General features: G+C 56.5%; 1 protein-coding gene across 2 annotated transcripts in view; it reads right to left on the reverse strand.

Moving 5' to 3' along the window:
- The window catches only part of KIDINS220 (kinase D interacting substrate 220), a 56,993-nt gene that overhangs the window by 8,096 nt on the left and 35,505 nt on the right, over positions 1 to 13,392 (reverse strand). The window contains exons 23-26 of one of the 2 annotated variants that reach the window (XM_079792070.1): positions 8,229 to 8,407; positions 6,924 to 7,150; positions 5,021 to 5,134; positions 1,007 to 1,042 (exon numbers count right to left, since the gene is read on the reverse strand). In XM_079792070.1, the coding sequence (XP_079648196.1) occupies positions 1,007 to 1,042; positions 5,021 to 5,134; positions 6,924 to 7,150; positions 8,229 to 8,407 (556 nt within the window). The remainder of the gene's footprint in view (positions 1 to 1,006; positions 1,043 to 5,020; positions 5,135 to 6,923; positions 7,151 to 8,228; positions 8,408 to 13,392) is intronic. The other variant, XM_079792071.1, reaches the window with a different exon arrangement.

Raw genomic sequence — 13,392 nt, forward strand, 5'->3', positions numbered from 1 at the left:
CCCACCACCTCCGAGGGAAACGCCAGTGCTTTCTGTAAGCTGACCACCAGCTTCTAGAAATTCCAGATGTGCCACTTCACAGTAAGACATCTGTCTGCTCTACCGTGTGCTCAGCCCCGAAGCCCAGGCCCCCGTCACAGGCGCTGGACCCCGCACTCCCAGGTCTCCCGCCCCTCCCCTCCAGTGACCACCCTGCCGCGCTCCGTATCTGTTCGCTAGTTTGTGCTGTTTATTCATTTGTTGCTTTTTCTGAAAGGGAGACACAGAGAGAAACCTCGGTGAGAGAGGAACATCAGCTGGCTGCCTCCTGCACGCCCCCTACGGGGGATCGAGCCCGCAGCCTGGCGTGTGCCCCGAGCAGGAAGCGAACCGTGACCTCTGGTGCACTGGTCACTGCTCCACCAACGGAGCCGCACTGCCATGGCGACGATGGAGTGTTTAAAACTCCTTCCAACCAGACACGTGGCCGGAGTTGTTTTCTGTCCTGATGAGGGTTATGGTAAAGGTTCTTAAAAGGGTCACAACCACCCAGAGCCGACAGCCCTGACTCCCCGGTGATGGCAGCGGCGCGGAGGTGTCTGCCTCTGAGGCCGCCGTCACCCACACCCGTGGGGACCGGTTTGGTTTGGTATCAACCTTGTTCTAAGGGCTCTCTACAGAGACTGCGTGTGTCCGGGAGACTAGGAAACGACCAAGAGCGGTGCTGAGGGACAAGTTTGCCACAAAGACCCCGAGCAGAAGAAGGCTACTGCCGGTTCGCCCGGTTGGAAAATGTCCCCTCCTCTCCCTTACGTGAGAGAGAAGCATCAGCTCCAAGTGACGGACGGGCTCAGCACCGCGTTTTAAGGACAAAGTTTTAAAAAACGAAGTAATGAACAGCTGCCATGAATATGGTTTTGTATTTACTTTTAACGGTCCTCTAAAACGTCAACCATGTCATCACTACATCATCCTATTTCCGTGACAACATCTCAGTCCATTAGCTGAGGAGCGGCGCCCGCCTTACCCACGGCGTCTGTGACGGTCCCGTCCAAGGCCGCGCCTGGCAACGAGAGACAACGTCAGTGGGACATGCACTCGCTCGACACGTCGCAAGGTCTAAGCCAGTGGTGGAAACGGAAGCTGCCCGCGGCTGAGCCCCATCGCTTTTCACTGGCCTCTTGGGCGCTGACTGCATGTCCATGAAAGCCAGGCCTTCGCTTTCATCCCTTCAGGATGGAGGCGTGCACCGGCCGCTCTGGAGTTCTCCACACCCACTGCTGTCCCTCAAGCTGACCAGCGGCCCCATGCCTTTCCACGGGTGGAGGGGGGCCCGGAGGAAGCTGGCGGAGGCTGGAAAGAGGGACGCGTGGTCCCGACAGCCGCTCCCTGCAGCCTCCACCCCGGCTCAGAGCCACTCACCGCCCAGAGGGCCTGGCAGGTGCCCAGTCCAGGGCCGAGCAGGGAACCATCGCAGGGCGTCAGGGGCCCGCGATGCGACACCGAGGGAGGAGGACAGACAGGGTCAAGAAACGCTGCCATCCTTCCTGTGGGAAACGCGGCTCTGGGAGACCCAGCTGCCACCAGAGCAGAGGCCTGAGGAACGCTGACCACAGGCCCCGCAGAGTACCCCGAGACCCCCACACGGGCCCGAGGAGCCCCGGGGGGGGCAGGCAGAGCCATCGAGGCCCCCTCCCAGGCGGGGCGGGCTGACCGGGAGCACAGGCAAAGCCCAGGGAGAGCTTCCCCGTGTTAAAGCATGTGGAGCACATGCGACATGTTAAAGCCGTGGAGCACACGAGCACCACGGAGCCTGCCAGACGCTGCGGGACAGCCGCCTGACATCTCTGCGGCCACAGGAGCACCGCAGACACGGGCCGCGCCAGAAACGGGCTCCGCAGAGCCAGGCCTCCGACCAGCTTTCCCTCCGAGTCTGGAAAGCGCCGCAACAGCTCGCTGTGGGCGGGAGAGCGATGACGGAGCCTCACAGCGCCCGCGGCTGCGCCAGGCGGGCAGGGACCTGGGGGCAGGGACCTGGGGGGCAGGGACCTGGGGGGCAGGGACCTGGCGGGCAGGGACCTGGGGGGCAGGGACCTGGCGGGCAGGGACCTGGGGGGCAGGGACCTGGGGGGCAGGGGTGCGGCCCAGACAGAGGCGGAGCCGCTGAGAGGCCGAGTGGTCTGTCCAGGCAGAGCGCCCACCACAGGGCCTGCTTCACGTCCAGACCGGACCCCGCCGAGCCAGGCCGCGCAGGAGCAGCGAAGGCAGCCGGCCTGGGGGTGGGCCACGTGGTCCCCCCCCCCGCCCCCCGGGGCGCTCCCCGCCTGCACAGTGGGGGTGAGCCTCCCAGACGAGTCCTGGGTGGCCCTCGAACCGCGGGCAGGACTTGCCGTGGCACGAATCCCGAGGACCCTGAAAGGAAAGCGGGGGGGGGGGGGGGGGGCAGGTTCCTCGCTTCCCTGGTTTCACAGCGGGAGCCTGGTTTTAATGGCCATCTCTCGGGCTGAAGGGCTTCTCCGCTTCCGTGGGGAGAAACGGGCCTCCTACACCCACCGCTGCGAGCCCCTGGCCTCCTGAGTTCACCTCACAAGGCCCGCCCTCGGCAGTGACCGGGCTGAGAACCACGGCCTCCCGAGGGCCTGCCCTGTGCGCGCCGGGCCGCCCTGGCTGCACAGGCCGTGCCCGGCTGGCTCCTGACCGTCTGCTCTCCCGGTGTCTGTAATGACAATGTGTCACCCGTCCGCAGCTCCTGTCACCCAGTGCTCCGCTTGAGGGACAGCTGAGCGAGCAGAGAGGGGCTCCATCAGAAAGTGTCCCCACAGGACCGGAAGCCACGGGGCCACAAGGCTGACCCTCTTCACGGCCGCTGCGTCTACACTGGCTCAGCGTGCAGGCCCAGACAGTCCCCCGATGGCTGCCTCCCACATTTCCACCACTGCTCTTAGGTCGGCTGTGAACGCGTGTCTACTGCGACTAGGCTACACACACATTCTACAGGCCATTGTCACTGTTAATTCTTAAAAGCAGAGCAGCTCGGTGAGTATCTGTTATTCACTAAGCAGGTCACAGTTACTTTAACGTGAGAAAAGCAGCAAACGGGTTATTTCACTGCACAGGGGCCTCGCCCACTCGGAAGGCCCGACCCTGTCCCTGGCTCCTCTCCGGACAAGCTCAGCAGCTTCCCCGGAACCCGGCACTCCCTGCCGCCTCCCGGGCCCCGAGGACCTGCAGGCACTAACCCGCGTCTGTTCACCTCGCCAGCTCGGGGACAGCTGTCCGCAGGGCTGCACGGCCACCAAAGCCTCAGTGTCTGCCTTCCATCCGGTGGGGGAGGGCTTGCCCAGAGAGCGGCCCTGCGGTCACGTGGCCCTCGCACCGGAGGCCCCGGCAGTGACACGGCGACAGGCTCCTCCAGCACCGAGCGGGACGATGGGGCTCCCTGTGTCTCCCGCTCCTGTGTCTACCGCCCAAACGCTTCAGCTAAAATGTCAGTGGTTTGTAAAGAATCACCAACCCCTCAATGAAAACACCAAAACGGTTCCCTTTCTCTCTCTTACGAACATTAACTCAGAATTGAAGAAAAACCCACGGTCTTCCCAAATGCATGTCTCCGGTGAAACCCCGAGGTAAGCTCGGGGTGGTGCTGGAGCCCGTGCAGCCGGCGCCACGGACCGCTGAGGCAGCTCCAGACTCCGGGGTCCTCTCCGCATGGGCATGAGGTCTGTAAGGAGCCGAGGTGAAGGAAGCTTCTAAGGCTCAGCGCAGTAAACGCACTTCTGTAAGCGTAAAGCCTGAGCAATGAAGACACACCGCGGCCTCCTGCTCGTTGGTTGCTGTGTGGGTTTGGACCCCTGTAAGGGGGGGGCGCTGCATGCTCCCCCGGGCTGGGCAGCTGTGTGCGTCCGGAGGCCGCTCTGTAAGTACCGGGCTCCGTGTACACGAGGCTCCACAGTGCGGAACCAGGCGGGAGGGAGCCACTGAGACACGCCCGGCCTTCGCCCTCGCGCTCGGCATGGCTTTTTCCTTTTGCAGCCTCGGGGGGGGGAGGGTGGGAGGGGCGGACTATTTTCAAAAACATTCTCCATGTGGAGGCTCGAGAGAGCCAGCACCGCCCCCGAGGCACCGCCCCTCCCGGCCCGGCCAGGGGAGCGGGAGGACACGGGCACCGCACGCGGCTGCTCAGTCACTCCAGCGCACGGTCAGGAGCGCAGCTGCCCCGCAGGCGGCCACACGCGGATGCTGTTAGTGCCGCGGCCGAGCGAGGCGGTGCCACGCCACACACACGCCATTACCCTCGAGGGGCTGGTGGGCGAGGGGAGCCCCTCAGCAGCGTCCTCCTTGATAACCTCCTAGCAACACAGAACAGAGCATGTGAGGGCGAGCTGGGAGAGAACGAACATGGCGTTAGATCACAAACACCGGGCCTGGGGGACTCAGGGTCCCTTCAGTGACAGCACTTCACGTCTGCATGAAGGCCGAGTCCTACATCTCTGCCTCCCGATTTATAACAACATATTCACAGGGACTTCCTTTTTACAATTATTTAACAAACTGGCTCATCAGAAACACCTAATGTTAGGCATAAATAGACTTCTTTGGATTAGATTAAAAAGTAACTATATTTGAATGATTTCCTTATCCTATTTAATTTCCGCCATTAAGCTTAACATGTTCTTTCCATATATCACCTAATTTTTATACAAAAGGGCTAACATATATACAGATACCACCTATGCATGTCCTTTAAAAAGACATCAGAAATCAGCAGAAGTAAGGCCTGTGTAAGTTTGGTAATAAATGCTGCATGATAAGCAGACACGCTGGCTGTCAGCATCTCAACATTCACCCACGAGGCTGCCGGTCAGTCCCTTCCACAGAGTCAACAAAAACAAATACACTTTACGTTAGTAAGAGCTTAGGTTTCCTGAAACTGGTTATAAAGTAAGTTGCATTCTCTTTCTACAGAAAGGAAATAACCCAACTCAATGTTCTAGATGGTTCTTAGTAGATTAATACTTTAGTTACCCCTTTTTATACTTACTAGGCCATTGCTTTGATCTCTGGACAAATTCGATTTTACTGTTGGACGTGAGATGAGATGTTGGGAACCGCCAGGGTAATACCGTGGCGTGTAAAGGTATGGGGCAAAGAATGGCTATGGAGAAAACATGCAACAAAAGAGTGGGATAAACAATCACGGAAATCAAAGGACAATGAGACTTATCAAATGAAACTAAACAACAAAATGCAGACTTTAATGCAAGTGACAAAACAAAAGAAAAAAGCCTTTCTCACATTCTATCAGATACAAACCCCAAACTTGACATATTAAATTGTTACACTGTTGATTTACTAAAAGCTTTTTTTTTAAGCAACTAAAGTCTTACACCTTATAATGTGACACGCGAGTTTCTCTTTATATTAATAATTTTATGAGCTAACTACCAAGTGTTAGGTTCTAAATGATTTATAAATATTAACACAATCTCTTATAAAAAAGCAGAATGGAATCTTAATAGAAAACTATCCTTTACCAAGAAAAAAAAATTAAAAAAGGTTAGCCTGAAGTAAGACCAAAATAGTGTGGACTGTGTGAACACAGCCTCCGCGGACGCCAGGCCTAGCTGCTGGCCGAAGACCCTGGGGTCTCGCTAGCTCTAAGCAAGCGGATCTTCAGAGGCGAAGCCACTGTTCAGGCAGAGCTGTAGCCACAGCCTTTCTCCGTAACAAGCTGCTTGGTAACAGGCCGTCAGACTGTATGGGCAAAGGCAAAGACTAGGGTTCCCCAAGCTTCATTACACTAATAACTCCTTTTCCACTCCTGCCATTTTAAGAAAATTATTCTGCTTTTACTTTCTGATTGAAAACCTCAAATAACTACAAAAAAGTAACTAGACCTAAAACCATGAGAGAATTTTAAATGTTTTAAAAATAATAAAATGTTATTAAAGTATCACATGATTGTTATTCATGTGAAATCGGTGAACACGAGGTCTCAGCCTGGATGGTTTGGTAAATTTTTGAAAAATAACTTCATCGTCTCAAAAGTTCAACTGTCCTCAAATGGTCAGCGGAGCCGACTAACTCCACCTCAGCAGCTGGGCCCCGAAGTTACCCTGCACTGCCCTGCTGAGCGTGCCGAAGCGGGCAGCGGGCACCCCCTTCGGCCCCGCGTTCCGAGCAGCCTAGGATGGTGCGGCTAATGACTCACGTGGCCAACGCTTTAACAAACCAAAAACTTAATTTAAATGCTGGTCCTAACCCCTCTCTTCCTCGCTCACGTGGGCTTCGTGTGGCCACGCACGGGCTTCCAGACCAGCCTGTGTCTCTGAATCAGACTGACGCGGGAGACAGCAGAGCTAACGTGGCAGGGCCGGGCACCAGGCACTCGGCTGTGCTCCCATCTCTCCACAGGAGACTCCCATGCTCCACGGAGTCACGGTCACCGTGCCCGAGGCGACCTGAAATGAGACTAGAGCGGCTGAGGCGCTGATTCGGCCACGGCGTCTAGTCCCACTCGCAGCATTCCCGTGACTGTCTCCGTGTAAAAGCTACACTGCACACTAAGTACGGGCACTGAACCGCTGCAGCAGCTTACGTCTGCACTGCTTCCGGCCCATGTGAGTCACATGCATGGAACAAGCCCGGCTCTGGCTGTGAGCACAGCGCGGGCAGGCGCTCGGCAGCCCCATGCCCCCGCGGGCTCCCTTCCTTCCAGGCTGGGAAAGCACCGAGCCTCCCAAACACTCAGACTCCGCTGACGCTGGGACCTGCTAAAGTGCAACGTTCTGCTAAGTTTAAAATATCGTATTTATTACATTTAAACTTAACTTTTCCCCAATTTTAAAGCTAGAGTACAGTTTCCAAATGATCACAGCCTCCCTCAGCAGAACACGTGTGCTATCCCGGACCAGTCCTGAAGGTGGGGCTCCCCCCCTGCTCACCCTGTTGTAGAAGGGGTGCTGGGGCCCCGTCATCCCGCTGTAGTAGCTGCTGTGCGGCTGGGGGGACACCATGCCCCCGGCGAAGGGGCCGTTGAAGGAGGTGGACGAGGAGCAGACGGACGGGGCCTGGCTGTAGCCGGACGCTGGCCGGGGGGCACCTTCGTGTAAGGGCAGCGGGGGATAGGCGAGGCCCCCGATGTTAATCTGCTCTCTGGCGGCGCGGACATCTGGAAGGTAAGCGGTCCCAGAAGGAAGAGAGCGGACGTTAGTGGTCAGTGCGGCCAGCACCTGCTCCTTCATTGGCCCAGTGGGTAGAGCGTCGGCCTGCGGACCCAAGGGTCCCAGGTTCGATTCCGGTCAAGGGCACGTACCTTGGCTGCAGGCTCCCCCCCAGCCTGGGCCCTGGTCTGGGCTCGTACAAGAGGCAACCGATCAATGTGTCTCGCTCACATCGATGTTCCTCTCTGTCTTTCCCTCTCTCTTCACTCTCCCTACAGGTATCCTCGCGTGAGGACTGAAAAGGAAGGAAATGGTTCCGCCTGCGCGGGGGAAGCAGACACTCAGACCCCGGGGGCCGCTCAGACCCCGGGAGGAGCCCCGCCCACACCTGGACGCTCGCCAGTCCTAGAACCTCTCCCTCGGCCTCGTCACGGCGCCGGCGGTGCCGCCCTGCCGTTCCTACGAGTCAGCGCCGGGCTGCCCTCTTGCCCAGCGGGATGAGCACGGGCCCGTGGAGACCCTGGGAAGCGCACGCGCCCACCTCTCACCACCACGGCCCTCAGCCCCCGAGCAGGTCCAGGGCAGAGCGTGGGCCCAGGCTCTCTGCCCATCAGCCCTGGAGACTCGGGGCGGGCCGGGGCCCGGTCGCAAAGGCCGTGCGTTTCCACGGAGGCTGTGTGCGCATCTGTACACGTGGGGCCTCCGCACAACTTACACCACCCCACAACGTGCTGGCCCTGCCCTCCCGCGTCCCCGCGCTCAGGCCGAAGGCTCTGTCTCCTGCGGGGGAGCCCCTAGGGACAGAAGAGGGGAGACAGACAGACAGCACAGCGACGACCCCGGGGGGCCCCACGTGAACAGGATGGTTCCCAAGCCAGGGGCGGGGCGGGGGAGCACAGAACGTGGGCTAACGAGCAGCACTTTCTTCCCTGCCCCGGGACCCCGCTCCGGGCACCGTCCTCCCACGGAGATGGGGTTCAGCGTTCCTGGGTCTTCACGGAGCAGGAGGAACTCACAGAGCTATTAACAATGGGACATTTCTGAGGGCTGCCGAGAAGGAACACGGGAGTCGTGGCTGGCACCCACCGGCGATGATCTCCCGCAGCTTGGGGTCCAGGTTCACGGTGCAGGGCAGGAAGGTCTTCACGTCGCGAGCCACCAGCACGGGCGTCCGAGAAGCCAAGAACACCTCAAAGTTCCTGATGTCCCCGTCTATCTCCAGCAGCGGCTCCACGTCCTTAGTCGTCGGAATGTTCTTTGAGATTCTTCAAACAAGAAAGAAATGAAAAAGGCCACTAATGTCACCATTAGGAAGGCAAATTCTACATAAAAATAAATCACGTTACATACTTTGCTGCCATTAACATCTTTTTAAAGAAAAAAACAGGTGGCACAGTTACAAAGTAGTAAAGAAACGAGGGGGTGCGAATGGGACTGCCTTTGACAGGCAGGACGTGGGCCAGGAAAACAGGAAGGAAGGAGCGCGCAGCACACGCTGACGGCACCTCTCGGGACAGTGACGGGCACCGTGGGCCTCAGGCAGCGAACCGGCCGCCTCGAGCCACAGGGAGACTGAATGGCTCTCAGACCCCGAGGGTGACCGCCCGTGTGTTAAGCTCTCAGCACAGAGCACCCCTGGGGTCCGGGAGACGGATGGGACGGCAGACGACAGCCACGTGGCACTGTGGCCAAGGGTCAGGGTCAGAAGATGACCGCCATCCTTGCTACGCCCACGGCCACCTGTGAAAGACAACCAGGAACTCCAGGCGGGAGCGGCTGCCTCTCCGTCCCCAGCAGTTCTGCCTGCGCGTCCTCTGTCGCCTGGCGCCACCCGCAGGGCTGCTGCCGAGCCCGGGCTCCCGTGACAGCCCTCAGCGCAGGCTCCACACCACGCACCACGCGGGACGCTCTAGCCATTCGTGGGTTCATTCCCTGACCACGGCCCCGCAGACTGTAAACCCCATCACTCCCAGCGGAGCTGGGACGAGCGGGGCTGGCCCGCCATCGCATCCGCGGCGCCGAGCGCAGAAGGCCAGCTGCCTCCTGCCTCCGGGGCACCGGCGGAGTGACAACGACACAGCAAACGTGCTGTCCCCAGTGCGCTCAGCCTTGTACGGTCATTTTCATTCAGCGATCCTTTCTTAGAGAGAAAGCCTTGGACTCGGGAAAGCGTACGAGGTTCGTTGCGAGTTCATTTCTGTACGGGATTGGAACTGTTTTCACATTTCCTCTTCTTTTCCTAGTTCCCCAAGGCTCTGCAGGTATTCCTTCTTCTCTGGGCAGGCGTTCACAGCCGGAAACGTCCCTCCGAGCCCTGCCCACGCAGCAGCACCCCATCAGCTGTAATCACTCCAAAGATCCATACGCCAGCACCTGGATAGCGGTCCCTGGGCGCCTGCATGCATGTAGGAGCGCGTGAGGGGGTCAGAGACGCCGCCCGCCGCCGCTGCGGAAGCAGTAACGCAGCGACCGCCACCCCTGCGGGCGGGGACGCCGCGGGGGCAGAGCTGCAGTCGGCGGCCGCACCTGCGAGAGGAAACAGTGAGGTTCCTGCGCGTGGGCAGCTCCTCAGGCTGCATGTGCACAGCGGCAGCATCCTCACGATGCCCACGGCCACGGCCACGGCCACGAAGCTGCGGCAGAAAGACCCTGGGCCACAGCCCAGCACTGCGCACAGGGCACCACGCCGCCCTCGCCTTCGGTGTGTTTCTGATTTCAAGCACGTGATGTGTTTGACTCACGTGTTTAAGGACGGTCTGACCAGGGTTAAATAACGCAGACCGTGAAAGCGCTGTCCAGGTGGCCACAGAAATCACTGCAGAGCTAAGCAGTTACACGACAGTCAGAGGCATGTCGAGTGCAGCTGGGGACACAGTCCACAAAGTGACAGGAACTGCGCAGCGCCGGGGGGGGGGGGGGGCACTAGACGCACGGGAGGGGCCATTCTGCAAATCACATAACTGTCACTGTCGCTGTCACGCTGAGCACCTGAAACTAACGTAAAGTAATACCGAGTGCCGACTGTAACTGAGAAATAGGAAATATGCACGTAATGAAACAGACTGTCACCACTCGAGTGTAAGGCGCTGAGAGGACTAACATGAGCCCATGCTGCCAGGTGGCCTGGCTTTTTACCGCCTTTTTTCTCCTTCAGACGTAGGGACGTTTCTCCTCCATCCTCGTGTGCATACATCAAGTCCTTTATCGTTTTTCTTTAATCCAGACGGACGCTTTTTTGTTCACAAGGTTATGCCAGCAAGCACCCCACCCGTACGTGCCAGAGCGCAGACAGTAACCCGTGAGAAACGCACGATGAGCGGCCCGGGGACCGGCCGTGGAGACGCAGGCCCAGCACTCGGACTGAGAATTCCCGGAGCGTCTCCACGGCTGCACCGATGGTTCGCCTGGGAAGCAAAGCCCCCGCTAAGCTTTCCAGCGTCTGGATCGGATGAGCCGAGAACACCCGCCGCTGTGAGGTGAGGGCTCCCTGGTCCCACGCCACCAGGCCACGCGGGGCACAAAGCGCTGGGTGTCCAGCCCACAAAGGATTGCAAGGCACACACACGCTGCGGCGTGACACACTGCGAACAGCTCATTTTCCTCACTAACTGGATTTATTCGGAAGCGTTAGAATTGCATCGACTCATTTATATTCATTATGCTTTCTTTGTTGGGATTCTGCAAAAGATTTCCTTTGAAAGGTCTCCAGTGGGGACCAGAGCCTGAGGCGGCCCTCACTCCTGGCAAGAGCTCAGAGAGTAGCGATTCAGATGGAACAACCCATCGCCCAGGCTAGTGACGGGAGACCAGTAAAGAGGCTTCCGAGCCCCTCGCCTGGAAGCAGTGCCCCCCCGAGAAGGCAGAGCCGCCCTCACAGCTCAGCGAGGCTCACACCATGGTGTAGACACCCCAACGGAAGAGGCAGGACCCGCTTCCACAGCGGCTTGGGCGGCGCTAACAGTACCACAAGGGGCTGCCAAGCGATGAGTGTTCACGGTGCTGCTCCTTTAAGAAGTCTTGGAGTGTTACATTAATCATCCAGAGAAAGCAAATGCTCGGCAATACAACGCCGAGAACCGGGCAGAGAATGGGGCACGGACCTCAAAGCCTGCCCAGGAATATCTCAGCCTAAAGCAAACCCTCCATTCCACAGGCCATCTTAAAGACCTAACGTTCACTAAGCACAGGACCCAATCCTACAATGCGTAGGATTTAATATCTTTTAAGTGTAAATACAAATTTGTAAGACCAATAAAAACCTCCGTTTTTCATCTCCATCCTTTTCCCAAACGCTAACTGAAAAGGGTTTCAGAAGAAAGGGGCACAGCTGAGCTTTAAAAAGATCTAGGGTCAGGCGACTATTCGTCTGCCTGCAATCATGATTCTCAGGGTTTATCAGCGTCCTGCGGAGCCATCTGAAAAAGAACTAGAAACGGAAACTGAACTTGAGAGTTGGAAATACTCATTAAACTCAGTGTTCCCTGGTCTCTGCTGTGAGAGGGAGAGCAAAAGGCACCAGGTCTTGGCTGTTTCTGGGGGAACACTGCCACCTTGTGGATTTCGTGGATATTGCTAACAGGCCACTCAGCGGGCTTGACATCAGCACCTCACCTTGCCTTCAGGGGTCCTCAAACTTTTTAAACAGGGGCCCAGTTCACTGTCCCTCAGACCGTTGGAGGCCCGGACTATAGTTTAAAAAAAAAAACTATGAACAAATTCCTATGCACACTGCACATATCTTATTTTGAAGTAAAAAAACAAAACGGAAAAAACACCCACATGTGGCCCGCGGGCCGTAGTTTGAGGACGCCTGTTTTTGTTGTAGTGACTTTGGTTTGCTCTCAGTTGGGAACAATATAAAAATACTTTTACTTGAAATGCCAAGATCACAAGCCTCCGCTGAAAAGCATCTGTTCAGGGGAAATCAGCCTCTACCTGATCTCTGAAGCACATTTAATGTTTTGGTGAATTTGAATTCTTCAATGAGATTTATTTTTAAAATGTAAGCATGCGTCTGCAAGGGTAATGACTTTTTACCCATTAAAATATATATGTTAGAGAAACTGATTTTGCTATTTCTGTTTTCAAACTGCCTTAGTTAATGTACTTGAGTTTTCCATGCTGAAGTTAGAAGCATACTCTTTGGAGCATTTAAAATCCTTCCTTTGTTCTACATTAGCATTAAATACTAAAAATGGCATCGTGACAAGTTTAAATGAGAATATATTTTAAAAATCAATTTTGCCCTCTGAAAAGCGGAAGAAAAGCGATTGAAAAGCGACCTAGGAAAGAATGACAGGCACTTGGCACCCATAAAAACGGCGTGAAGGCTGAAGCAGGCAGATGCGCCAGCTGTTTCCGGGGAGACATCACAGCTGAGTTTCTACGCTCCCCATCCGAAACCTACTGCAGCTACAGGACACATTCATGGTTTTGCAAGGACCAGGCCCTCTTTATAAAAAGATAACGATATTGATAAAGCATGGAACTCTGGAATACAGTGTGTGCACTATAAATACGTTAAGGGCAAGTGTGCTTTCAGAGTAAAGATGGAGCCAGTAATTACACACAAGGCAGCAATTTAGTGAGCGCCACGTGCTGACAACACGAACACCTACAGGGAGGCACGCCGCCTCCCGGAGGCAGAACTGCGCTCCCATTCTAAACGACGCACAGAACACCAACGGCACCGGGACGCCGTGCTGGGAATGAATATTTAGTGTCTCAAACCTAAATGCAGGGGAAACCGTCAGCACAAAGGATATACTTTGTGCTAAAGGAGAGAACTTTTCACAAATCTAAACAACTAGCGTCCAATGTTTCATGCTGTTCAAGTTCATACTGTAAGTCCACATGCAAAGAAGCAAACTGGTGCATAACTGGGGCCACATTCGGGGGCTGGGGGTCAAGTAACAGTCGCCCGGAACACGAGGGAACAGGAGGTGGTGAGTGAGAGCTGCGAGGCGTGAGATGCCGAGAAGCGATAAAGTTAAGCTTAGGAGAACTCTGCTGAGTATCGGACAGAAATATCATGATGTGATGTTTTGTTGTAAAAATATCTTCAAGTATAGAAATAGCACTACTTGAATAATTTAAAAATACCAAACTCCCGGCTGGCGTCGCTCAGTGGCTGGAGCCCAGCCTGAGCACCAAAGGGCTGCAGATTTGATTCCTGGCCCCGGTTGGGGTATGTGGGAGGCAACTGATTCTCTCTCTCTCTCCCTCTCTCCCCCCTCCCCCCCCCCCCGCT

Source organism: Cnephaeus nilssonii (genome assembly GCF_951640355.1).
Source record: "Cnephaeus nilssonii genome assembly, chromosome: 15".
NCBI classification, from domain to species: Eukaryota; Metazoa; Chordata; class Mammalia; order Chiroptera; family Vespertilionidae; genus Cnephaeus; species Cnephaeus nilssonii.